This window comes from Macrobrachium rosenbergii, unplaced genomic scaffold, assembly GCF_040412425.1.
Source record: "Macrobrachium rosenbergii isolate ZJJX-2024 unplaced genomic scaffold, ASM4041242v1 13895, whole genome shotgun sequence".
Lineage (NCBI taxonomy): Eukaryota > Metazoa > Arthropoda > Malacostraca > Decapoda > Palaemonidae > Macrobrachium > Macrobrachium rosenbergii.
The window spans coordinates 95,301-123,184 of record NW_027100721.1 but is presented as its reverse complement, the minus strand read 5'-3'; the positions used below and the strand labels follow the sequence as shown (position 1 = coordinate 123,184).

General features: G+C 37.2%; 2 protein-coding genes across 2 annotated transcripts; both read right to left on the bottom strand.

Annotated features, from left to right (window-relative positions):
• Positions 1-10,188: 10,188 nt before the first annotated feature.
• On the bottom strand, positions 10,189-21,160 carry LOC136837924 (uncharacterized). The gene is made up of 3 exons (XM_067102794.1): positions 21,152-21,160; positions 20,770-20,873; positions 10,189-10,882 (listed from the first exon to the last, which is right to left on the bottom strand). The coding sequence occupies exons 1-3, from the start codon at positions 21,158-21,160 to the stop codon at positions 10,189-10,191; spliced, it is 807 nt and encodes a 268-aa protein (XP_066958895.1).
• Positions 21,161-24,079: 2,919 nt separating this feature from the next.
• On the bottom strand, positions 24,080-24,754 carry LOC136837922 (uncharacterized protein DDB_G0283697-like). Its single transcript, XM_067102793.1, has 2 exons — positions 24,587-24,754; positions 24,080-24,376 (listed from the first exon to the last, which is right to left on the bottom strand). Exons 1-2 carry the CDS (start codon positions 24,752-24,754, stop codon positions 24,080-24,082), a joined length of 465 nt encoding a protein of 154 aa, XP_066958894.1.
• Between the last annotated feature and the right edge of the window lie 3,130 nt (positions 24,755-27,884).

The window sequence follows — 27,884 nt, the reverse complement described above, 5'->3', positions numbered from 1 at the left end:
GCTACAAATGTCGTTTAATATCCAATTCTCTCTACCACGGAAATAATATATTTTCATATATGTTGTCCGAAGGGGAATTTTTTAGTTGCTAATAAGTTCGTCGTTTCGTGGGCGTCACTGTAGTCCTGAGTTCTTGTCTTCCGTGGTTCGGGTAACATATATGAAAATATATTATTCCGAGCTAGAGCGAATTGGATATTAAAGGACATATACATACATACATACATATATATATATATATATATATATATATATATATATATATATATATATGAATTGATTTATGTAGAAATCTGCGTCTGAGATGTAAATATAAAAATCTGTTAGTTGTTTGTACGTCTTTGTTATCAGAGAGTAACGAACAAATACTGCTGATTAGTCGAACACCATACGATTGTTGGGGTTTGGCGCGGGTCATCCAAATGAATGCCATCCATAGAAGACCCTTATGGTTCCTTTCGCTTATAAGAGACCAATCAGCTGAGGTCTATGACCTAACCAAGTTCAATCTGAAAAGTTAAAGATCAGTAAGGGTTTAGTGATCGGCGGTTAGAGAGCACGTCCAGTGACAAGCAGTATGGGCGCGTGTCACCTCCGAGTACCTTCCTGACTATAATTCTCCTGCATAATTAATTACTTTCAACAAAGAAAGTTTTTCGTTGTTTTTTCCAGGGCTAATGATATCCTGCGATTTTTCCTCAGCGATGTTTAATTCTGAAATATATAATTCCTCCATCAGTGGAAAGAAGAATGCAGGCATGAGCAGTTCAGGGCATTCTTTAGCGTGCTCAAGTTTTCTTGTTTCTCGATTGCTCCAGGATAGGCGCAGGCGATTTTTCTAATCATTTTTGCTGCTGAGTTTATAACGGGTAAAATGAAAGATTCACGGATACTCTTTTCGCGCCATTTATAAAAAGTAAAAGACTTTTTCCCAAATCTGTTCTTATATTCTAATGGCTCTAATTATGTGTTCTTTAAATTATTGTAGAAGATCCTTACAGGTTTTCTATGAAGCAGTATATTCATTCCTTCATAGAAAACGGCAGCTGAGAACCGCTGAGTAACTCTCTTCTTTTCCGTACTGATAAAAAGAAACGAGCATATGTCGTTTTATCGTCGGAACAGCTTAAGCTGTTGGTTGCTTTCCCCTCAGTTAGAAAGAATAGGAAAACTTACCTGATTTTCGGTTCTGCTGTTTAGGTTTCATAGAATCCCTTAAAGTGTTTCATGAAAAAGCATTTGGCGATAAGAGAGACGAAGTAGATATCGGGGAAGGGAACATCAACAGAGACTACAGGGGTTGGTTTAAATTTTCCAGTTACTATAATTATGTAAAATTAGAGGATATAATGTGTACAAAGAGAGAGAATTTCAACAGGTTCTGCCACAGATGATTCCAAGTTATTTCCTGTAGTTTTGGTTTTTTATTTGATACCGCAATGTACAGTATGTCTGGAAGTACAACTATAAAATGCTCTCCAAAGATACTCTATAACCAGCTCATCAAAATGGACATTTCCTTGCATGCTCGCTGGAAAGGCTAACGGGGAGGTCAGTTCTCCGCTGACCACCACCAAGGGAATCGAGTCACCAGTTCTGACTCGTTTCCCTTTCTGTGTATTAACGTCATGCTAGCTAAATGCATCACCAAATGTGATTTACCAAAGGTTACTTGAAATTCAGCGGAAGCATCCAATACAAGCAGATGCTTATTTAAGTACGATCGGTGCCCCAACACCAAATATTTTATAATCAACTGGTAAAGCGCTGATGGAAAAGCCACAACTGATAGTATCATCATTAACGGTGGCGTTTAAAATGACCATATGAGTCGTAAACGTTCTTTTCCCAATACTGACTCTGTATTTATGATGGTTGGTCTTCACTATAATTTGGGGCAGACGTATCGTTCATGAAATGATATACGCTTGACGTGTAAACCCCGCAGCTAGTTAACTGCCTTGTTACCACAAGTGTCAATTCCCAAACCAGCTTTCGCCAAAGGTTCATCATATAAACAACTTCAGGTTTGTATTTCTAGGGAAAATAGCTAATGATTTCAAATTTGTAATTTTTCCACTACAGTATTTACAACTTATGCACCTCGTAGAGAAGGATAGAATATCTGCAAAGCTTCTTGATGCTATAAAGATCGATCTCTCAAGTAGTTGAACCCCTGCTCTGAAAGAACCAACTTTGATGTGGAATTTGTATTTATATTAAAATGCTAGTGCCCTAAGGTCAAGAGCTGCACTGTTGCAGAAAGGCAACCAGTGTATTGATCAACCTTGTTGCATGCTTCTCGAAGAATTCAAAAACATTAGTATAAAATTTTGCTATCATAAGATGATGTTAGTTTTAGTTTTTATTGTCTGTTACTTCACTCTTTAAGATAATAACTTCTTAGGTAATGTTCACATCAGTTACAACCTCCTCGTGTCTACATAATTGTTGTGCCATTAACCATTTTTTACGCGTCTGCAATCTCAAAAGAATTAGGGCTCAGCATATTTCCTGTATTAGTGATACACGTGGGTTAGCTGCTTTATGGCTACTAAAGTGTACTTCGACTGGAAACAAGTGATAATCAGTCTGTATCTCAACATTGTGGAACTTCTTCCAAGCGCTGAGAATGTGATAAGCCAACTCAGCTGCTCGGTCACATTAGTACAGCTTAGCGTTAAAAAGGGAGAAATTTCCTCTCTATAGATATGGAAACATTTGTCGCCTTTCGGAGGGAGGCGTTAGACAAATGGATAATTAGTATTTAAAAATTATTCGGGAGTAAAAATAATGATTAAAAAACGTTGTTTTCTCTTTCTCACTTTAAATGATTTTAAAGCGTTGCTCTCTCTCACTAGAAGTCAGTACAAGTTCCATTGCATTTTAGTATTTTAATTGTTTGTATGTATCGTACAGTTTAGTAATTTATTTGTCTTTATGTACTATGATTTTAATTCACCTTCAGTTTATTTTATGGCATACTTTACACTATACCTTTCAATATACGTTTTATTTTACAATATATGCTTCTTTTTATTTTTTTTTGTTAGAAATCCTCGATGTAAATATGATTAACGAAACGGAATAATCTGTTGAAAATAATCATCTCATCGTATGCTTGGGCGAACTTTCTATGAAATATAGATATATTGTATATGTATATATACTGTATATATGTATATATATATATATATATATATATATATATATATATATATATATATATATATATATATATATACACACATATATAATGAAGGCAGGGGAGGCACACCAACAGGTCAAGAAAGTCATATTTATTCAGTTGCAACGTTTCGAAGCCAACCAGCAGGCATCATTTTCAAGCTACAAGTAATAATACCTAATTAGTACAATAAAGTAAGTGACAAATACAAAACATACAATATAGTTACATTAAATGACCACATTTTTAAAATATGAATAAGGACCAACCACTGAGAATGAAGGTAGCGGAAGGACTGACCAAAAACATAAACAGTTCACGAGAGATAAAGAGGTGTAGACGTGGCGTGGGTTTTCAGTGAGGGGACCAGTTTTTTAATAAACAATGATTCATTAATTGTTAAAAGTTTATAATACGAGGCTCTCCCCAGAACCTTAAAGTCTTTGTACTGAATAGAATGTTTGCATTTATCGGCATGATCCCTTATGCTGGAAAATTCGAATTTGAAAATAAAGTTATTCTATAGCTGACAGCTTCGGTGACTGTCGATTCGACTTTAAGTAACCTATGTGTCGATCCAATATAGGTTCCTCGATGACATCGAGGACAAGTAAACTTACAAATAACACAAGAGGTCATCAAAGATCTAATACTAAGTTCCAGAAGTTAGGAACTCCTGAATTTTCAACATTGTTTAAAATAGAAGACCGTATTAATCGATTTCTGAAAAAACCTAAAAAGACTGTGGCATTATCAGTGAGGAGAACACCTATCAGTCCCTTATACCGTACAGCCAGGATCATCCTATATATGGTCTAACGTACGCCTACCAAAGGCCCACAAATATAATGTCTTCGGTCCGCCTTATCTTAGCGTCTTATAATAACGCCAATTACAAACTAGCAAATGTCTAGTTCCCATGCTTGCCCTCTGGCCGAAATTCTTACAGCCTTAAGAATTGATATGAGTTCGTTATTCTTTGCTCAGGACTCGATCTTGTTATGGTAAGCTTCGATGTCGTGTCTTTATTTACGAATGTACCTCTACAACAGACCATTGATATTATTTTACGTGAGCTTTTTCCTATGGATGAGTCTCGTTTTAATGGGTTCTGCAAGAACTATTTCATGAAACTTTAGATCTAGCGGCAGGACACCGTTTTTGTTTTTAATGGTTGTTCTTTCTCACAAATTGAGGGTATGGCTATGCGCTCTCCACTTGGACCCATTTTCGCCGGTATCTTCATGTGCTCGCTGGAAGAGCACATGCTTGATATTTGTCCCCTTAGTTATCATCCACTATTTTATAAGCGGTATGTGGACGATTACATTTGCACTTTTAGAAGTCGGTCAATGCCGAGAGGATTTTAGCTTTCATCAATTCATTTCACCCTAATATTAAATTCACGATTGAACACGAGACTAACAGCCAGTTACATTTTTTAGATATTTTAATAACACGATCCTTCCAAGGCTTCGCTACTTCTGTTTTTAGAAAAAAGACATTCACTGGTCTTGGTATAAATTTTTATAGTTTTTGTTCTCTCGATTTCAAGATTAATTCCGTATTAACCATGCTTCACCGAGCCTTTGCTTTATCCTCTAGTTGGCAAGCTTTCCACAATGAAATCATGTTCCTGCAAAAATACTTTAACAGCAACTGTTTTCCCACCCACTTATTCTTTAAATACGTCTCCAAATTTTTAAATAATATTTTTGTTCCACGTCATCCTACTCCTCACGTTCCTAAATTACCTTTTTATTCCAGTCTTCCTTTTGTTCACGATACAACCTTTTATAAAGAACTCCGATCTCTAATATCCCGCCATCTCCTGCCGTGAAAATCAAAATTATACCCACAAACCCACTGAATATCGGTAGCCTTTTCAGCTTCAAAGACCGTTTGGATCCTTTGATGACCTCTTGTATTATTTATAAGTTTACTTGTCCTCGATGTAATCGAGGAACCTATATTGGATCGACACATAGGTTACTTAAAGTCCAAATCGACAGTCATAGAGCTGTCAGCTATAGAACTGCCACTAAACTTTCAAATCCCGAATTTTCCAACATAAGGGATCATGCCGATAAATGCAAATATTCTATTCAATACAGACTTTGTTATGGCAGAGCCTCTTATTATAAACGTTTAACAATTAATGAATCATTGTTTATTAAAAACTGGTCCCCTCACTGAACACCCATGCCACGTCCACACCTCTTTATCTCTCGTGAACTGTTCACGTTTTTGGTCAGTCCTTCCTCTGCCTCCACACTCAACGGTTGGTCCTTATTCATATTTTTAACTTTGCTTGTTTTAATGTGACTTATATTGTGTATTTTAATATTTGCCACTTAATTTTATTGTACTAATTAGGTATTATTACTTGTAGCTTGATAATGATGCCTGCTGGTTGGCTTCGAAACGTTGCAACTGAATAAATATGACTTTCTCGACCTGTTGGTGTGCCTCCCCTGCCTTCCCTGCCTTCGTTCTGTTGCTGGGTTTCGAGAAACCTCCGCCTCTTGAATATAATTGTATATATATATATATATATATATATAGTATATATATATATATATATATATATATATATATATATATATATATACATATATATATATATATATATATATATATCTGTGTGTGTAAAGTATGAAAATATCGAAAGAGTAATCTTCATCCCCTTCAGAGCATCACTGCACATCACTAATCACTTCAAAAGACTCTGTCCCAGAATTCATCCGAACCCAATATTTGCAAATGACTTTCTGCTCACTGACTCTGATGTTTGTCTCTCTTCTTCTTCTTCTTTCCTTTGCTTCATGTGGCTGATTGGAGACGCTGCTTTCATCCTCTCCAGACATCTGTGTTCTCTGTTTGTTTTGAGTTTGACTTATTTCATCCACCTTTATATCTGGGGTGGAATCTGTAAAAATATTTTGGAATTGTGGAGAGAGAGAGAGAGAGAGAGAGAGAGAGAGAGAGAGAGAGAGAGAGAGAGAGAGAGAGAGAGAAGGGGAGGGGTGTGGAGCCAAACTGTCAAACAAAATAGCGATTAAAAATCAGAATAATGGAGAAAATATCAACGATTATTTCCAAGGTTTCATTATATTGAAATCAATAATAATAATAATAATAATTGAGAAAAGGAACTATTCGGTGAAATTTGCGTAGGTTCCTCTTATTATATATATAGATTCACAGACGAATAATTTGCAGAATACCGACACTGACAACGAAAAGGACACTTTGAAAACGAGAACAGAAGGTGTCAGCGAAGAGCAGCATTTTGTAAACTGTTCGTAGGTGAAAGCGTCTAATGTTTGTGTGTTTACAACAACAAGTAAAACAGACACAAATTTCACTTAATGGGCCTTTTTTTTCCTATTATCAAATGGGGCGTCAATGTTCGTCGAATTTTCAGCAATAATAATAATAATAATAATAATAATAATAATAATAATAATAATAATAATAATAATAATAATAATTTGCAAAAAGATTGGATTCAGGACTAGATTCAATGCTGAGGCCTGTTGCGGCACCGTTAACATTTATCAAAGAATCCTGTTAAAATCATGAGCCAGGGAATATTGTTTCCAGAAACTGGGTCCTATTCTGAGCAGGAGAAATTGTGGGAAAAATCGCTCGGGAAGAAAAACCTCGTAAAATCATTGTTCCGTTATACTCAAGAACCAACAATCATTTCTACTGTACTTAAAACCAGACAACTATATATATATTACTTGTACGACTGAGGCCACGTGGATCTCTGCAACTCCTCTCACACAGATGTTGGAAACTGCATTCTGATGCTCGATATGTATTTATTGTCTCAACTATTTATTTTTACATTCAAATTTGATTCTATTTTTGAAATCGAAGATTTGATTTCATGCTTCGTCTATAAAATTTTACTCCGACACACGAAGAGATGCTTCATAAGGACATGTAAAACTGAAAACTCACTAAGAAAAACTGATCCACAAAGAGATGTTAGGAGAATGCAAATAAGACGGAGAAGCAGTGATCTCCTGCTGTGGAAGGGAAGCCCCTTTCATTCACATATGAAAATCGTCTGTAAAGTCGAGCACTGGGGCACCAGCCATTCAGCGCCTAAGACAGTCAAAAGGAGGAGTCACAATGGTTGGACATCGAGACAGAAGAGAAGAAGCAGCAATGGAGGTAAAATAAAATGCTAGAATAGTGGGTGCAGCTAGGGGCCGGAGGGACGCTGCCAGCAACCTTTATTAATGCCTACAGTGCACCATATTAGGTTCACTGGCGGCACCCCCTTGCAGGGGTTCACTTCTTCGGTTCCTCAGACTCTATTGGGTGGTCCGAGGTGTGTCTTACAGCTAGGTTCTGAAGCCTTAACACTTAACAGGAAGAAAAGTTTACACCGCAAATTCAAGCGCTAGTGTGAAATTCATTTTAGTATCGACAATGACTGTTGACATGATATTGAAAGTTTCATATGCACCATTCATGGTTGGCAGGAGGCTGTGTGTGGGTAAAGCCTTTAGGGAAAGCCCTTGCACTAGCAGTCTTCTGAACGGGGAAATGTGCTTTCATGGGTGGCAAGTGTCCATAGATGCTATAAGCCATGGTCTCTTTCCTAGACCATGCTATAAGCACACCCAAGGTCAATGCTCGTTAAAACTAAGAAACCTCCTGAGGAATCACCTGTCACCCGAATGAGCCAGAGACTAGATCCTCGGCTATAAGACAAGTCTCTCTCTGGAATCGTCGTACTTCTAACCCTAAATCCTGGCCGGCTGTTTCTCTTAACAGTGGAGAGCTTTTTGAACGGTCCAGGCTGCGACACCAGGCACCGTGTGGTGAGGAGATGGCAGCTGCCGAACAAAAGGAAAGGGTTGGAGAGAAAGAGTGGCGAGAGTGAGCACGTGAGACAAGGGAGCAGCATAGCGAAAGGCGAACACAGCAGCTTCACTGCCTCATTTAAGGACTGCTGCCATGTACAGTAAGTTGGTCAAGGGCTTTTGGTGTTTTACACAATAAAATTAGTTTCAAACTCATTTGATGTGTCATTTTGTATGGGATTTTTGGGACGCTTTTCCCATATTATGATCATTCAAACCCAGTGATTTTTCTTCTCATTTTCAGTTCATTTGTCGTTTTAAAATTTTAGGATAATTACAGGAAAAGGAGAGAGCATCACTCTCTGAAAAAAAAATTAGTTTGTAGACTGAAGGGACGCAAGTACTCTAAAAGGATAACTCAAAAGAAACATAATTTTAAGTAACCAGAATCCTTCAGAATGATAAACAGAATGGCAGCAATCCGCATATCAATTAACTTATCTCTTCCCTCCGATTGATATAAAGCTAATTAACGTCAGTATTAATTAGTCACCTGTTCAGAGTGATATTACAACTCAGATTAGCACCCAGCGTTAGTAAATCAACTACAGAAAAGTCGGCAAGATCAAAACTCATTATTTTGTGAAACTGTAGTTTGTAGCTTGTCGTTCTCGTCTTTATAGGATAGACTTTTTAGCAGAAGTTAAATTTAAAGAAATTTATAGGTAATAAGCAATAAGAAACCTTGTACAACACATACATGGTACAAAGCCTGTATATTCTTCCATTTATGGGGGACAATTCAATGCTTTAAATACCGATTTGGTATTGCATGCAGGAGAGTAGGTTTAGTTGTTAATTAGGAAAATGCAGTCGCGAACATTTTGAATTAAAATAAAATGAGATAATTGTCGGTGATGTGCAAACGCAGTTCGAAGGAGAAAGTTCAGTAAAAAGAAAAAAAACTTCGAAAATGGTCATAGTTTACAAGCAAGCCTCAACCATGAACTTATAACGGGGTGGGGGGCATTGATAAACAATACTAAAGAACGACAGTTGCTCTTGAAACTAAGCGCTAAGCTAACGAGGAGAATATTTCTTAAGGCTCGGAACAACCACCAGTTTGATTACATAAGCCTTTTTCAAGAACCTTAGCCAATTCTTTAATATGACTGAGGAAGTTGATATGTAAACTGCATTTATTCATCAGCTGTAAGATATTCCAAAGTTGACAAACAAAGGACTATTTCCTAATACATCTTTTACCTACAAGATGTAAAGGGCCCTAATAATGTATCCGTGTAACTAATTTTTAATAAAATATATCCCTATTCATAGCAACGCTTTTTACAATGTGACAGTCAAGGCAACATTATTATAAAGAAGTGACTCCTGATACTATGCAAAAAGAAGGTTATTTATGGTTTAAAATGCTAAAACCATGATAACCAATATCTTTCAAAATCTTAATAAGAAAAGGACTTTCACATAAAACAGAATATCACATGTGGAATATGAGTTTCTTTCCAGAAACAGTTTAAAACATCTATTATGCCAACAAAACCATGATAAAGTGCTTGCTCCTCTAACTCATTCATGCAGAAAGTCCAGGACAGGTGGTTTAGATGAAGCCGCCAGGGTCCGTGCCCTAAGTTTGATGAGGTATTGAAGGAATAAAAGGCTTGGTGAGGTCGTCTGAATTTTCTGACCCACCAATTTCATTACAAAATATTTGATGCATAGATGGTAGTTTTGTAGGACCTTGCTCTGAACTGCCTGATTGCTATACAAAATTATGTTTGACTCTCTCACAGAGGAACGAAATCAGAGGTATAAAAGCGGCACTTCCACTACAGCTTTCATCTTTCATTTCATAGAATAAAATGAGCCACCAATTTACTATCTAAATGGCATTTCTCTTAATTAGTCACATTCAAGTAGATAAAAGCTTAAACATATACTAAGGATATTTATATATGAATGAAAAAATGATTGGACTGGCTGCACTCAGGGAGTAAAAGACTTCTACACTCAGGGAGTAAAAGACTTCTACACTCAGGGAGTAAAAGACTTCACTTATTTTCAGGTAAAAGACTTCTACACTCAGGGAGTAAAAGACCTCTACACTCAGGGAGTAAAAGACTTCTACACTCAGGGAGTAAAAGACTTCTACACTCAGGGGTAAAAGACTTCTACACTCAGGGAGTAAAAGACTTCTACACTCAGGGAGTACAAGACTTCTACACTCAGGGTGTAAAAGACTTTTACACTCGGGGAATAAAAGACTTCTACACTCAGGGTGTAAAAGACTTTTACACTCGGGGAATAAAAGACTTCTACACTCAGGGAGTACAAGACTTCTACACTCAGGGTGTAAAAGACTTTTACACTCGGGGAATAAAAGACTTCTACACTCAAGGAGTAAAAGAATTCTACACTCAAGGAGTAAAAGACTTCTACACTCAGGGAGTAAAAGGCTTCTACACTCAGGGAGTAAAAGGCTTCTTCACTCAAGGAGTAAAAGACTTCTACACTCAGGGAGTAAAAGACTTCTACACTCAGGGAGTAAAAGACTTCTACACTCAGGGAGCAAAAGACTTCTACACTCAGGAAGTAGAAGGCTTCTACACTCAAGGAGTAAAAGACTTCTACACTCAGGGAGTAAAAGACTTCTACACTCAAGGAGTAAAAGACTTCTACACTCAGGGAGTAGAAGGCTTCTACACTTAGGGAGTAAAAGACTTCTACACTCAGGGAGTAAAAGACTTCTACACTCAGGGAGTAAAAGACTTCTACACTCAGGGAGTAAAAGACTTCTACACTCAAGGCGTAAAAGACTTCTACACTCAGGGAGTAAAAGACTTCTACACTCAGAAGTAAAAGACTTCTACACTCAGGGAGTAATAGACTTCTACACTCAGGGAGTAAAAGACTTCTATACTCAGGGAGTAAAAGACTTCTACCCTCAGGGAGTAAAAGACTTTTACACTCAGGGAGTAAAAGACTTCTACACTCAGGGAGTAAAAGACTTATACACTCAGAGAGTAAAAGACTTCTACACTCATACACTCAGGGAGTAAAAGACTTCTACACTCAGGGAGGGGAGCAAAAGACTTCTACACTCAGGGAGCAAAAGACTTCTACACTCAGGGAGCAAAAGACTTCTACACTCAGGGAGCAAAAGACTTCTACACTCAGGGAGCAAAAGACTTCTACACTCAGGGAGTAAAAGACTTCTACACTCAGGGAGTAGAAGACTTCTACACTCAGGGAGTAAAAGACTTCTACACTCAGGCAGCAAAAGGCTTCTACACTCAGGGAGTAAAAGACTTCTACACTCAGGGAGCAAAAGACTTCTACCCTCAGGGAGTAAAAGAGTTTTACACTCAGGGAGTAAAAGACTTCTACACTCAAGGAGTAAAAGGCTTCTACAATCAGAGTAAAGACTTCTACACTCAGAGAGTAAAAGACTTTTACACTTAGGGAGTAAAAGACTTCTACACTCAGGGAGTAGAAGACTTCTACACTCAGGGAGTAGAAGACTTCTACACTCAGAGAGTAAAAGACTTCTACACTCAGGGAGTAAAAGGCTTCTACAATCAGAGTAAAAGACTTCTTTCTACACTCAGGGAGCAAAAGACTTCTACACTCAGGGGGTAAAAGGTAACCAAACGAAAATCTGGAGAACCATCTAGATTAAAACTGCACTGTTCAACAGCTCAAATTTTCCAGGTTCTAGAATGTCCACAACGCAAAACAATCAGTAGAAGCAAAGCTCGCGCGAAATTTCACTACAGAGAATAGATGAAATCACAATTTCGCTTTACTAAAGAGAGCAGAACTGACGGTATATGTGGTAGTACTAACTGAGTAACATACAGGAGTTAGTCAATAAAAACATGTATGAAATGCGAACATTATAACATGTGACAAAAAACAAAAACCTTTATGTATTCCGTCTTCAAAATAATGGCGAAATCCCATTAAACTAAGACCAGTTCCTTTGCCGGAAAAATAAGGAAACCCTCCCCTCTCTCTCTCTCTCTCTCTCTCTCTCTCTCTCTCTCTCTCTCTCTCTCTCTCTCAGATCACGAGACCACAAAGATATCGTCAAATTGTTCCAGATACAGATGAGTGGACCCACCCAGTCAGAGACCAAACACATCCCTCCAACTTCAGCGACACCTGAAGCTTCTTCTTGCGAGATGAAGAACGCAGCCTCCTCATCTTCATTTTGCGAGACGAATTGAGTCAAGGCAGCCAGAGGAAAATAGAAAAGGTCTTGGTAAAAGCGGAAGGGTGGGCGGACGTTAGTAGATAATATGGACAGTGTAAAGAGTATATGCACGTATATATATAGGAGATGTAATGTTCGGTACGAATGACAAAAGACAGAGGGAGAGTGAAACGGAACGGAACACCGAGAATTGAAGGTATATAACCGATATGTCGAAGTATGATATTACACACGTAAAGACACCAGAGTAGGACAGGGGATATAAAATATGGCAAATCACAAGAGGATACATAACCATATGAAACCTTGACGTCAATCATTATGTCACGTTAAGTGATGGTTTTGCGGGAACTGCTGGTTCCCTCTCGTTCCCAATTGCTGCCTCACTTACCTAATTTTTTTTTTTTGATGTTTTCGTCGGTGAGCTGCCGGTTTTCTTCGTCAGTCGGGTCTGTAGGGCAGCGAAAGTAGCGGCAGTGAGCAAGCAGGCAGTTTTGAGTCGACGTTGGTCGAGTTTTTGAGCAGCAAATTGGAGCATGCCTCACGAAGTGGAGCACGACGTAAGATGGAGTGTGACCATGAGTAGTCGTGTGACCACGACTTATCATCTTGGATGACAGCGTGAATCCTATTCCATCAGGGTATTCTGGTTGGCGGGTTCTTGTCCCTGTTGCGCAGCTGAGGGCTGTCTTGGTGCCCTGATGGAGGACGTATGTTTGGTTTTTTTTCTGCCTGCTGTTGTTTATTTTTGCCTTTTTTTTTTTTAGCTACTTTTTGTTGATGGAAGTTAATTGTTTATTTAACTTGATTTTGTTTAGTGCTGCCTTTTGGCTTTTTTGTACTTATGGTTTTTATCTTTTACAGACCTGACCCACTTGTAAATACTTGCCTTAATAAATTAATATTAAGCTTTCTTTATTGTTTTTGTTGTTTTCTCCTCCTTTGTTTGTTGCATCTGCCGTCAGTCATGACAGCCCCGTCCTGAGTATGTTAAAGAACCTGCATAACGGCCCACTCGGGTCGTTACACATTATAAAACAGCAGAACGAGTACGATACATTTGTAGACCGTCAGAACTGGAATCAGTGAATGTTTTTTCTAAGTCAGTCACTCACTGACCAGGGACTAATTTCCCTTGTTCCCCCTTTCAGTACAACAATACGAATTATGAGGTCTTCGAAGGAGAAACAAAACAACAAAAACATTATCATTACGACAGGTATAAAGGAACAGCCGAAGTCTGAGTGTTCAATTTCGGAACAAGCTATTTTATCATCAGACTCGAGTATTGGCAGTTCCAGTTGGCTAGAAGTTCGTCCAGTTATGCAGAAAAATTTGTTTTCAATGGGAGTTTTACAAAACTTCGCATGACTTCTGATGTTGGAGTGTTCGGGGTTGGATGTTTTTACCCCCGTACGAAAACTTACCCCCCTATGTGAATCTGTGTACTTTTAGAAGTCTCCGAGTGGATCCCACATAAATCCCCGAGTTACACTTGGGGCAAGAATAATTATACACCACTCCGGAGGACATCGTAGCACAAAGCTGATCCTTAAATTTAAAAATAGAGCCAATCGTTAGGGGGTTGATAGAAACAAGTTTAACATGCAGAGCACCAAAATGTTTTTGAATTATGCTCGTAAATTTTTTTCTAAAATGGACATCATGACAGTATGGAAACTTGGCATAAAAGTGTAGTTTAGGTACTGTAAGAGTATAACGCTCAGTGAAAAACTTCTTGTTAAGTATTTTATTGAGGCTATTAAAAACTATGTTAGACGGAAAACAATTGTGTTTAAAATATTCTAGAAGAAAGGTTACTTCATCATGAAAAGCTTTCCAACTAGAGGTGAGGGAATGGGCCCTGTGAAAGAAAGTCGCAACGGAATTAATCTTAAAATTATAAAAGCAATAACTGTAAAAGTTGTCACCTAATCCTGTAAAAGTCTTTTTTTTTAAAAATCGTGGTAGTAAAATTAGTGTTATGTCTGGTGACCAGAACGTCAAGAAACGGCAGTCGATTGTCGTCTTCCTTTTCAAGAGTAAACTTGAGACTGGGGTGGCAGGAGTTAGCAAATTCAAAAAGGCCTCCAGAGGCATCCTCTCTTGTGAAGAGGGCAAAGGTGACGTCAACATACAGTACATAAAAGAGAGGATGGTAACTGAGACCTGGGCATTCGTCCAGCATGCGCTCCTCCAGGGACCACATAAAGATATTGGAGAACGTAGGTCCAAGCGGCGAGCCCATAGCCATACCATCAACCTGCTTGTATAATTTATTATTAAAAATAAAAGCTGTGTCCAGCACAGCTAATTCCAACAAGGTTTTAAAAGACGAATGAGTAAAATTATTAAAAACAGAATCAGTCTGAGTAAAAAGCTTATTTAAAATAATTTCAATCGTCTCATTCACAGGTACATTTGTAAAAAGTGACTCGACATCCAGACTGGTCATAGAGAGATCAGAGTCCTGAGCCAAGATCATATCTCTGAACTGACAAGAATTGTTAATGGTGTAATTATTCCCGGTTAAAGGCTCGAGGAGAGGAACAAGATACTTAGCAAGTTTGTAGTTTGGAGTGTTAAAAGACAAGTATAGAGCGTAAAGGAACGCTGGGTTTGTGTATCTTGGGTAATCCATATAAAACACCATAAGAAGACCCTGTGGAAAATAATTGCTGATACGTTTCTTCGTTGATAATATTTTCATTTTTTATGCTCCTCAGAATTGAAATATGTTGGAGTAATCAGGGGCACCAATCTCAATAAATTTTGAATGATCGCTAAGAATAACATTCATCTTATCAATATACTCTTGTTTGCCTAGAATCACTGTACCCTTTCCTTTATCAGGTCTAGTGATAACAAGGTCATCACGTTTCGAAAGTTCCTTCAAAATGTCGTTGTCTGTCCTCTTAAAAAACGGGGCCCATTGCGCACGAAGCTTCCTGAAGGTGCTCTGAGATAGTTCGAATAATTCTTTTTTGGAGTTCGCTGAGATTGGTCTCAAAAGGCAAGGATTTAAGCCGGTGGAAGATATCCTCAAGGGGTAAGAAAAACCTGCTATAACTCGGTCTATAGTTAGGAAGGCAGAAATCCAAGCCTAAGGCCCCGTCCACACGGTCGAGCTTTGCTCTGCGAACATTGCTCGGTGTGACGTCAGAAACGGAGAAACTGAGAGCAAAGCTTTGTCTAGGGCTTTCCTACTGTTTATCGAAGTATCGAGGCTTTGCCTGCAGCAGCAGGGCTGTTAACTGACGGAAATATTTATGGTAAACGGATAACGACGTCACCTATGGAAAAGTTTCCGTAAAGCGCAATTTCATGTCAAACCTTCACAAATATGAACAAATAAAGGAAAATAAACAAGAGTTTCCCATTATTTTACCCTTCATAATGAATACGTCAGGTAAGTATGACTTATGGGAACTTTGAAAACCAAATATATTAACATCCTTTATTGTAATGCTACGGAAATCTGTCAGTCTAGTGACGTCCATTATGGAGACAGCTTACTGACATTTGACCAAAGAGGTAACAAGAAGATTCCTTAAGGTTCTTTACAACTTATCAATAGTATTTCATACTAGTTTTGTTATAAGTAATAATAGTACTCATAATTGCATTGTCTAAAAACCATGCATAAGTTCACAAAAAAATAATTGCTAACTTGTTTTTTCTTCGTTTTTTCCATTGAAAATGGCGGAGACTTTACACTGGACTAAGATTATATATATACACATACACAATATATATATATATATATATATATATATATATATATATATATATATATATATATATATATATATATATATATATATATGTGTGTGTGTGTGTATGTATATATATACATATATGTGTGTACAAAAACTTATTAATGACATCCTGTTTTTAGGTAAATCAGGCAAGATTTCACCGTCTACCAAAATTGTAGAGTAATTTTGACAAAGGAATGTGTTATGCATTATTTATAGGTAATGCATTGTAAATATAGGTTGATTAAAAAACAATATTCCGTTCATTATCCTTCTCTGGGGAATCTAAGCTAAGTTGTTAGGATAACGAAGGTCATTTTCGTATATCAAACTTTTCTTTTCAGTATATGACTGAACCTCGTAAACAAATAAATGTGGAATATTTTAATATATTTATTAATGCACTTCAGCATTATGCATACATGCACCAAAACTTTATATTGATTACGCACGCTACATACATAGCTTAATTCTGATGACGTAATCGTAGAACAAGTTAATTGCAACAACAACTGATCCTTCCCTAATAAGAAGCAGCACGCAAACCAGATTGACCACCCATTCACGTCATTACCTATGATTTATACGAATTCGATATGAGCAAAGATACGTTATCAGATATATGACGGGCGTGAATTTGAAAATGGGTAGATCTAAGCCGGCTGTCCGCGGTGGGCTAGGTTATGGCAGTTGACATTTTTCTATAGAACTTTACTTGCTGAACAAGAATTTAAAGTAATATTTTGTCGCTCGGCTGTAATTAAGCTGTAAATTACCTTGGGAACTGTAGCCAACAGTAAGGGGGACCGGTTGGGAATCTGGGTCCTGGGTGGGTAAAAACACTTTCGAGAATAGCTCACGGTGAGGGGACCCGTTGGGAATCTGGGGTTCTGGGTGGGGTAAATAACTTGGGAAAAGGTTTGGGCAATTTATTGTTGTATTTCCAGTTATATATGTCATTTGGAACACGAAAAACAAGCGTAAAAAAAGGGGGAATAAATGGACAGTGCGAGCCATTACAAGGCACTTTTCACATACCACTACTACTGCTGATTCCAGGCCATGTCACGCATGCGCGGTCTTACAGGGGAGCTTTCAGGTTCATCAATGCCTCCAACTGAGAGAGTAGTTGGTGGGTTTTTGGCGGTGGCTGTACCCAACCAATCACGTTGCAACGTTACCCCAACATTACGTTTCACCCAGGTGGAGAATTTGGGGATACATAAACTCAGTTACATGTATTCCTTTTGCTCAACTGTTTTATAACCGTTTCCTATTCGTTGTAGCTTGTGCCTACAACGTTCTTCCAGTACTTTTCCGTTCACAAATATATTGACGTCTCTTCGCAACATGATTTTACCATAAATAACTTACAAAATTACTTTACATTTGTCGGCAGACACCTGAAGCATGTATATGGGGTAGGAGGAGAAGGGTCTTGCAGGACGTTTCGCTACCACTTTCTCTCAGTGACGTTAACAGAAACCTTTTTTTACATATTTTGTAAGCCCTGTGGTTGGCGCGCGCAGCGCAATATTACCGCTTGCCAGAGCATACGAGCCTGCCAGATTATTTTAAAAAATGCGGATAAGGCGCGCAGCGCCGTTCCGCTACCCCAAAACTGAAAGCAGAAATACACTTTTAGCAACCCCAACTTTATCCTTCCTACCCTGTTCCGGTGCAGTTCACCGGCACAGTTCACTCACTCTTCAACCCAGCATGATGACGGACGTAACCCCAGAACCTCCCGCTCCTCTGAGCCTGTAACCAAGTGCAATTTGCCTCTTACCTGTGTCAATTGCTACCTTGCTTATAAGGACTACATTGTACCGGGGACAACTATTGTATCTGATTGCTGGAGAGCTTATGACTGCCCTGAAGGACGAAGGCTACGTACATAACCGTCAATCACTCCATGAACTTTGTGGACCCAGTAACTGGTGCGCATACAAATACTATTGAGAGGAGGTGGAGGGAACTTCGTGAGACGACGCCTAGGTACGGCCGAAGGGGGTACAACTTCGTCGGGTACTTGGCAGCAGCCCATTTTAAAATCCACTTTGATGACCCGAAGACGAGGCTCCACGCGTTTGTAAAGGCGGCGGCTGAATTGTACCCTCCACCCCTTTAAGGTAAGGTTCCTAAACTATCTTCTTTATTAGTAGGTAGTTAGGTCACCTGTGTTTTGGTGTTATTAGGTTTTAGTGCTTTTCATGTAGGAGCGTTATTATTTTTTGGGTAACTCATTTAACGCCATGTTTCTACATAAGTCCTACGTCACTTTACCAACTTGTACCTTTTGTGCAGTACCTCTCCTTCCCCGCCCTGCTGAACATATGGCTCCCTAGTGGTTACGTAACCCAAGATGGCGGATTTGTTTACCATTTACGTTTCTTATCGCCTGATGGCAAGCAACGGTTAGTGTGTAGTTGAGGTAGCCTGTGGCAGTTGACGTTTTTCAGTGTTGCTTTGCTTGCTTTGCATGAGTTTAGGGTAATATTTTGCCCGTCGGCTGCAGCTAAACTGTAATTTACCCTTGAGCTGTATGCGCCAGTGCAGGGGACCCACAGTACCGGTGTGCAGTCTTCGAGGGTCTATTACGCTTTAGTTACAGCCGACCGACAAGATTTTACTTGAAATTCTTGTTCAGCAGGTCAAGTTCTATAGAAAAATGTCAACTGCCATAGGCTACCTCACCGCGGACAGCGGGCTTAGAATTACCTGAAAATGTATTACGTACTGGTAAACCTCACCTTAAGGTAATCTTTCCTTAGGACTTCATAAATTTGCTTGCAAGTTTCTGGAATTATTTCACTCAGGCTCTGCTTGGAAATCCTAGTGCTGTACTGTAGTGATTGGTAGCTGCATCCTGTTGACAGAAATAGTAATGTTGCATGTACAGTAGTCGAGCTTCAGCTGAAATACTCTGCCCTCTGGTAGTATCTTGTTTCCTTATATATGGTTCCACATTCGATAAGAGTTTATTAAAGGTGTTAGGGTCCATTCTCATATAGTTGATGAAATCTGATTCATAGCCATGTCTGTCTCAGTTCCCGCAATATCCTCATATGACTTTCTTCTATGTCTGCTCTTCTTTGTAGCCACTCTTTACACCACGTCCTTTTCTGCCTTGTCGCTCTTATCTTTGCACACATTGCTACAACAATACACAGGTCGATTTTCTTCTTGCGTGTCTTGTGATCCATATTGTACACAACTCGGTCCTGTGTCAGTCACTGCCAGGCTCTCACTATCCAACCAGCGTCGTTCGGACAGCAGCATAAATGCGTACGACAGGCTTAGCCCGCAAAGAGACAAAGTTTACCGAGCAGAGCTCGACCGTGTGGGCTGGGCCTAAGGATAACTAAAATTCTTCCCTTTTAAACAAAACATACTTTGAGAAATTGAACACAGTAGTACGCTCTTTGCAGAATCTGGGCTCAGCGATGCCAAGACGTCTGAGTTTTTGGTGATGTCTGTGTTGTACACTTAGGGTAAAATCTTCAATGGATTTGGTAAAGAGTTTCTTGAAAATAATACAGTCAATAGGGAATTTAAGGCATCAGTACTTAAATCCTTGATAATGCTACTATGTTTATCAATCAGCTTTTGTTTGCTAACAATTTCCATATGTAACAAGCGATTTGTGGCATCCAGGTAAAACTGAGAGTGATAGAGGGACGACTTATACAGTTTAAACTTTACAAAATTGGGAACAATACTATTGCCTTCACAATGTTGCAAAAATTCCAGGTCGAGTTTGGCTTTTTCCGACTTCTTGTAGTGTTTCTCCAGTGTGCGGCATTTGTTCAAAAGTTGAACTCCATAACGACGACGAACGAGTTCATGGAAATGGGCAAATCCTCTGGTCCTGACGCATATTAGAAATAATAAGACGTAGAAAAAGCTTGCAAGTTCCATTATTTTTCTTATGATCTTCCTGGATTTCACTCTCCCATAATGGAACTTGCAAGCTTTTTCTACGTCTTATTATTTCTAATATCGTATATTACAGATACGACAGTAAATACAAAAAAATTAAAATATCCAGTAAACAATCGAATATTTGCCTACCCAAATCTCTACTAGGACTCGGTCTTACCAACAGAGACGTGCTCTTAAGATAGCTCCTCAGGAGTTAATACCGAAATAACTTACTGCTCTAAACCAGAGATTTTTCTTCTTTCTAATTCCTTATTGCCTTCTCCAATCAGGTGGCAGCCAGTCACGCTCCGGTCCAAAATCAGGACTCATAGTACTCGCTCTCTCTCTCTCTCTCTCTCTCTCTCTCTCTCTCTCTCTCTCTCTCTCTCTCTCTCTCTCTCAGGATTGTTATCTGTTGGTAGCTCTGAGATTATAATGACGCATTCTGGTAGTTAAAGGAGAAGCTACGTCATTTTTTTAGCAAGACAAAATCTAAATGTTGGATCAATATTTATAAATATAGTCAAGGAAACGAAATAATATTTGTCTCATGGATTTTTTTTATTAAAATTTCATTACAAATATCAATTAATTTTAAACAAAGTTTTCATAACAATTATATAAAAAATCAACAATATCACATAAGGAGGGGTTTGGAATGGAAGTGCATTAATTTCATGAATTCAAATATTATTCACATATTTACTTGTGAAATGTTTTTCAAGTTCATATGCGTTTGATAATACCTATTTTGTGTACTTTATTTTACATTTTAATACTGAAATTATTTGACTTGGTAACACCTCTTTTCTACTATACCACATACAATTTACATACCCACTAATAAGCATACTTAATGTATGTTTCTTCTTCTTTTCTTTATAATCGAAATCCAACTGAACTTTTATATCACATACCTCTTCAATCAAATTCTGGAACCACTTCCAAATTTTTTTAACATATTTACAAAAATAAACATGTAGATGATTTTCATTTTCCGTGCATTTATTGCAGAAGTTATTATCAGCAATATTCAATATCTTTAGTCTTTGCTTAGTAGCCAAGGATTCGTACAAAAATCTATACATAATACTTCTTGGATAGGAGTCAACAAATTTGCATAAAAGGTTACTCCATATATTACCCCAATTATGCAACGGGTACCTCTCAGTTGCAATGGGCTTATGGGTTGGCATCAAATACTGATAAATATTCTTACTTTTGACATGTGGAAATTTAGGCACTCTCAATAATTTCCTTACATTACCAATAATTATATTATAATAAAAGGGAGGGAGTAGCAACATAAGACACATTAGGGCAATCCTCTACAGTCCACAAAAAAATTTATTCTAATAAATCTAATTCTCGTCCATAACTATCACATAACATAATATTCAAGAACGCACTTGTTAAAATAGCTGCTGCCTTATAAAACACATTAATAACCCCAATACCACCTTCTGATTTTGTCAGATACAAGGAATCCCTCTTAATTGGTTGATAAGTTCCAGACCACAAATACCGGAAAATAGATTGTTCTATGATTTTTGCTTTCTCTAATGGAAGTACATGACACATGTGCCAGACTTTACTTAAAATAAGAGAATTTATAAGAATAACCTTTTGATATAAAGACAAGCATCGAGTCGAAAGCATATTTATTTTTACCTTAACTTTATTGATTAAAGCATCCCAGTTTTCATCTACCATTCCATTATAATCATCGGTTATCAATATGCCTAATACCCAACACTTATTTTTCGGTTGTATCCAATCAAGTGGCCATACATTTTTGTCCTTCCAATTACCTAAACCCGTAACACAAGTCTTATCTCTATTTAGTTCTGCACCAGTAGCTAACTCAAATTGCTTTATAATACTAAATACTACTTTAATACTTCTTTCTTTACTAACAAAAACTGAGCTGTCATCAGCAAAACCTACAACAGAACACTGGAACCCATTTGGGAGGTTCACTGGCAAATTAACTCTATCAAGATAAAGCCTTACTCCAGTCCAGGTTAACTAGAGCACAATCCAATTTATTTTCATTTGCATGATAAATTACATCCCTAATTAGAGTATTACATTTCACTATTGATCATCCTTTAACAGAACAAAACTATTCTCGTGATATAACTTTATGAAGAACACTTTTTTAATCTATTAGCCAAAATTTTTGCAATGCATTTATAATCCGTATTCAGCAAAGAAATAGGTCCCCAGTTTTTTAAGCACAATAAATCACCATTTTTAGGTACTAATTTCAAGATGCCCTTTTTTGGCTTTTTCCTAATTCAGTGTCTAAATCTATCGCAAACTTAATCATTTCAGAAAACTCTGACTTAATTACATTCCATGTCTCTAAATAGAATTCCAGAGGAAGACCATCTTCACCCGGAGTTCTACCTTTATTCATCATCTTTAACGTATTTAATACCTCTTCGACTGATACCTTTCTGCATAACATTTCATTGTCCTCATCAGTTATTGTGCTCCCTATACAATTAAGAAAACTATCTTGTAGCTGCTCATCAGTATTTACCTTTGAGTATAGTTTTTCATAATGATCCTTTACATGACTGTCGTCTCTGTGTTGTCGAGCGTCACACCGCTTTCTAACCTCAGTTGCCTAATACTATTTCGCTTCCCTCTGAGTTTCTCTTTACCTTATAAATGTGCAGATAATCTCTCTCCATTTATTCTCTCTTCTGTCCTTAACCTAATCTTTATACCTTCACATATTTCATCTTTTATTGATTTTATTCTATCTTTTATAGCCTTCATCTCTTCAAATTTATTGTAACCAACAGAAGCTTTACTTAATAAGTATTCAAGATAATTTTGCAAAAATTTTAGAGTACCATACTTCTCTCCTCGTATAGCTTGTTTAGACAGCCCTATGAAAAACTTTTAATTTTGGTTTCACAAATGTATCTCACCATTCCATAATATTAGAGTATTTTATTCCATCATATTTTTAAAAATGCCATAATCTTTCAAATTCCTCCATGAAGTCGTCCCTCTCCAATAATGAAACATTTAACTTCCATATTCCTCTACCTATTTTACAACGATTATCAAGCAGAAATCCAGCTATCATATTATGGTCTGTTAAAGATAATGGAATATTTTTACAATTCTTAATATTACTATACAAGTAAGTCACGTACACACGGTCAATTCTTGAAGCATAATTACCGAGGATGTACGTATATTCAGGAATATTGTTCAATGCAAACCAAGCGTCTCTCAATCTAAATGCTGCACTAAAGATTTAAGACCTTTTGATACATACCTCTCATTACCTGTACTAACATCTCTACTCGAAAGTACGCAATTGAAGTCACCAGCAAAAACCAAATTTGATATTATGTTGCTCATTAATACAAAATATCCACAGAGAACAAATTCTCCCTCTCTCTCTTTTTACTTGAACCTGACGGTGCGTATACGTACAGTACATTCAATAAGGAGAGGTTTATATCATCATACCGTATCCTTGTAAATAATATATTTCCAGTGTCATCCTTTTCACTGTTAATAACTGAAACATTTGACTTTTTATTCAACAGAAAACGCGCACCACCTTTAATTAAAGCAAGAAGGCATATTCATTACAACCTCAAAGTAATCCTCTAAATATTTTACCTTATTCACATCTCTAATATTATGTTCTTGAAGGTATAATACATCGATTTTATATTGATTAACTAACATCTTTACTTTCAACTGCTTATTAAGCTCATTTAGACCACAAATATTTAATGAAGCAGTAACTAAGGCCATTTTAAGGGATATATTAAAATAAATGCATACTAATTATTTACCTATTTTAGCCAGTTTAGAACATCTATTTTTACCATTACTATTATTATCATCATCACCATGTTTGTGTTTACCAGAATTCTGATCACTAGAAAGACCATGATCTACTACATTATCAACAAACAAATCCTGGCTTTCATTTAAGGGGTCTGACAACTCAGAAAAAACAAAACATTCTTCCTCACTATTATTCGATACTTTTAAGCATTTCTGTCCATTGACCTTTTTAATGGTCATTTTTACAACTGAACTGTCGTCGTTAACTGTAGCAGCTTGCCATTTTTGGCGTACTGCTATTTGACTTTTATCTCCGTTCCTATTCTATTCTTGTTACCCTTTTCTCTTCTTTGGTTCTTTTGTTGCCTTTCGTCTCACTCTCTATTGAGGTTTCCTCTGGAATTTTAGTAGTCCTCTTAAACTCAATATCTATATCTTTTTCACCTTCACCATTTTCTTCTTTATGAGTTTCTTTTTCTGTTGGTATTTGCTGAACTTCTTCACTCTGGACTATTTCTTCGGTTACTATCTGCATGTCGCCTTCTTCGTATTCCACCTTTCCTCTATTTATAATTTCTTCATTCACTGTGCACTTATTCTGCTTCTGCTTCTGTTTCTACTTGCACAACTTCATCAGGAGATAGATAACTGCAAACGAGCAAATACTATCTCTTCTTCACTGTCTTCACTCATTCGATGATCTTCATTTCCCTCTTCTAGTCCTTCTTCCTTATTTATCTATTTTTTTTTTTTACCTTCTTGGTTTCCCTTTCCCTGAGTATTTCCTCTTAGATCTTTGTCAGCTTCACTATTTGTGCTTACATACATCAGTCTTCTCTTCACTAATATCAGTTCCTCTTTGGCTATTATTTACCTCTTGTCCCTCAATGTTATTTCCTTCTCTTGTTTGTTCTCTATTATCACCATTATCCTTCTCTGATATGTTATCATTTCTTTGCCTGCTTATGTCAGGAAAGTCGTTTTCATTCCACATCCTGGTTCCTTCCATAATATCAATGTTACAGTCTTTTACTAGATGGCCTTCTTGTCCACATCTGTAACAGGTTCTTTTCTGCCCAGACACGCCTATCGGTGAATATAATCTTCATCTTTACAAACCTTTCAGACACTGTTGCTTCTTATTGAATCCTTTTCCATATCTGTGAAATGTTTATTTTTCATCAATCTAATCTTCATCTTTACTGTCCGTATCCCATTCAGCAGGCCTTTCAGGGGTCCCATACTGAATCTGTTGCAATATCAAAGTAGTTGAATCCACATTTTCCATATCTGCTCATAATGTTTATTGTCGATTCACCAGACAATTCAAAGGGTGCAAATTCCTAATCGATACATATGTATACGTTTCAATGCTTATAAAAATCTTCTTCTTCTCTATATGCTTTTTGCTAAAAAGCAAGAATTTATGCTAAATATGGTATGATATAATGCTAGAATTATGCTGACTAATTATTATTATTGCATTAAACATTTCCATAATACATTTGAGTTAAAATAACATAATGGACTTTTTCAGTGTTTATATTAGGTGAAATGATACGAATGTGACTGTTTTGATTTAGTAATTGGATATATTTGATGAAAACTTGTTAGAAAATTGAAATAAAATATAATTTTTCTTTCATATTTCACATATGCAATTAACTACCTGCACAATGCGTGAAAATCTGTTCAAACATAATTAACATTTTGATACTTATATAAAGAAAAAAAAATACTTTACTTATGAAGGAAAACATAGTATGTATACATTCACACTTTACTGACGATATAAAGAAAATGAAAAAAAAACATACTTTACTTATAAAGGAAAACATATGTAGGCCTATACACTAACACCTTACTGACTATGCCATTGTGGGTACATATTTCTATTCATAGAATTTATCAGTGCTTTAGTGGGCTCAAATTTAATGACCCCCTCGTTATAATGTATGCCTTCTCCAGCAATCAACTCATTTGTTAGAGTGGCGTTTTTAAGGCGGTTTCTCTTTTCATTTTTTTTCAAGTTTACAGAAGAAAATATTCTTTCGCAATCAGCATTACTGACAGGAATTGTTAGTAATGCTTTTAATTTAGACAAATTTGGATATTTACCACTTTGGTCGATTTTTGACCAGAACATTTCAGTATCCATAGTGGCATTTTGAGAAAGAATATTATTTGCCTCCTCGCTCATTACCAGCAACCTCCACTCATTATCCAGATCTTGCTCCTCTTCTGCTGCAATGATTCCAGGAAACTTTGCAGAAATATCTACTATAGACAGTTTATTGCCTTGTGCAACTTCATTTGGGTCAAGGAGGGAACAAATAGATGTCAATGTTGGGTCACTAAGAGGAAGGCGCTTTTGAAGTTGAGCAGCCAGTTCTACTACAAACAAAGAAGCCGCTCAAACATTTGAGCTGTGTTCTGGCTGTCCCTTTTACTAGCAGTACTCTCAAGAAGCCTACTAAACTTAACTCCTCCATAAATACTAGAAGATGGTAAATGGTAATCCTGGTTTTTAGGGTCCAACTGCACCACTCTTTTAACTGGTAGCTTGAGAGTACTGGGTTTAAAGAAACAGCCAAGAATCTGTACATACAAATGACGGCAGTCTCTGACTACACAGTGAACTGTTGAGTGAGAGCTTTGAAATATGATATTGATCTTATCAGTCAGGGACAGAACATACTCCATGAACTGGAAATATAGATGTGTATATGGATTTGACAACTCATTGTATAGGAAGTCAGAAGACAGTAGTCTGTCTTCTGTGTGGGCTAACTGAAAGTACATGTGCAAAACTTTCCATTGGTCTAACAACCTAGATACACAGGCATTAAGTGAGAGCCATCGAATATCATGTAACCTCAAAATTCTTTGATGTTGAGCCTGCATAAATTCCTGAAACTCTCTAAGTTCTCGGAGTCTTTTGCTAGAGTGGCTAAAGTAAGAGTTACACTCACGTAATATTTGTTCTAGAGTTTTTGGCAACAATTTTGTGGAATGACTAACAGCCAGGAAATAGAATGACAAACACACTTAACTGTAAGTATGTTTGGGTTCTTTTCCTTTAGCCTGGTAACAATGCTGTTATTTGCACCAAACATAACATTTGTTGTGTCTGCTGCAAATCCAACACAATTTGACAAGTCTAATTTACATGACTGCAATTCCTCACAAAGCACTTCAAACAAGCTCTCAGCAGATTCACCTTTTAAAACCGGTAATCCAAGAAGTCGTGTATATTTTTATTACATAGATACAATGAGTTAACCTAAAAAAACTGGGAATTAAAAACCAAATGATTATTCCAAGAAAAAAAATTCAAACAGACCAATGATCCATTGCAGTGAAATGTATCCTCATTGAGATACATCTTCCAGTCGAGTATCATTTAGATGTTAAAGTATACCAACATGGGTGTTTATTTGCATCTGACTCCGCCATGCATCTCGGAAGAAGCTTTCAGGTTGTCTTTGTTCCACTTGACATCCATTACAGTGTGAAAGACATTGGAAAGCTTTCTGTCAACTAAGGGCATCTCTCTCTCTCTCTCTCTCTCTCTCTCTCTCTCTCTCTGTTTTGTTCATGTGGGTTTTATATATAATTTTAATGACAGCAATAACAAGTATCTTTCCCTGCTACGTTTCCAGTTCTTTGTTGTATCTTTCCTGTGTAAAGACACGTCCTAAATGGCGTACATCTCCGTACACTTCAATTGCATAATTCAGAAAAAAAAATATTCGGATAAGCAATTCTTGAATAATTCATTCTTTGTTCTAATGAGATTCGTCCTTTATCTTTATATAAAATAGTATGTCACCATTACTGATGAGTATTTTCATTCTCTCTCTCTCTCTCTCTCTCTCTCTCTCTCTCTCTCTCTATGGTTGGAACCAGACCTAGTCTTTATGCATACTGTTGTTCGAATGGTAAACAGAGATTTAGTGAATGTTTAGTGTGTAAGTGTTTAGTGAGTGTTTAGAGTTTAGTGAATGTTTAGTGGATGTTCAGGAATGTTAGCGCTAGTGATTAGTGTGTGTTATTCGGTTAATGTTTAGTGAATGTTTATGTGTAAGTTATCGTTTAGTGAATGTTTAGTGTAAGACCAGTTA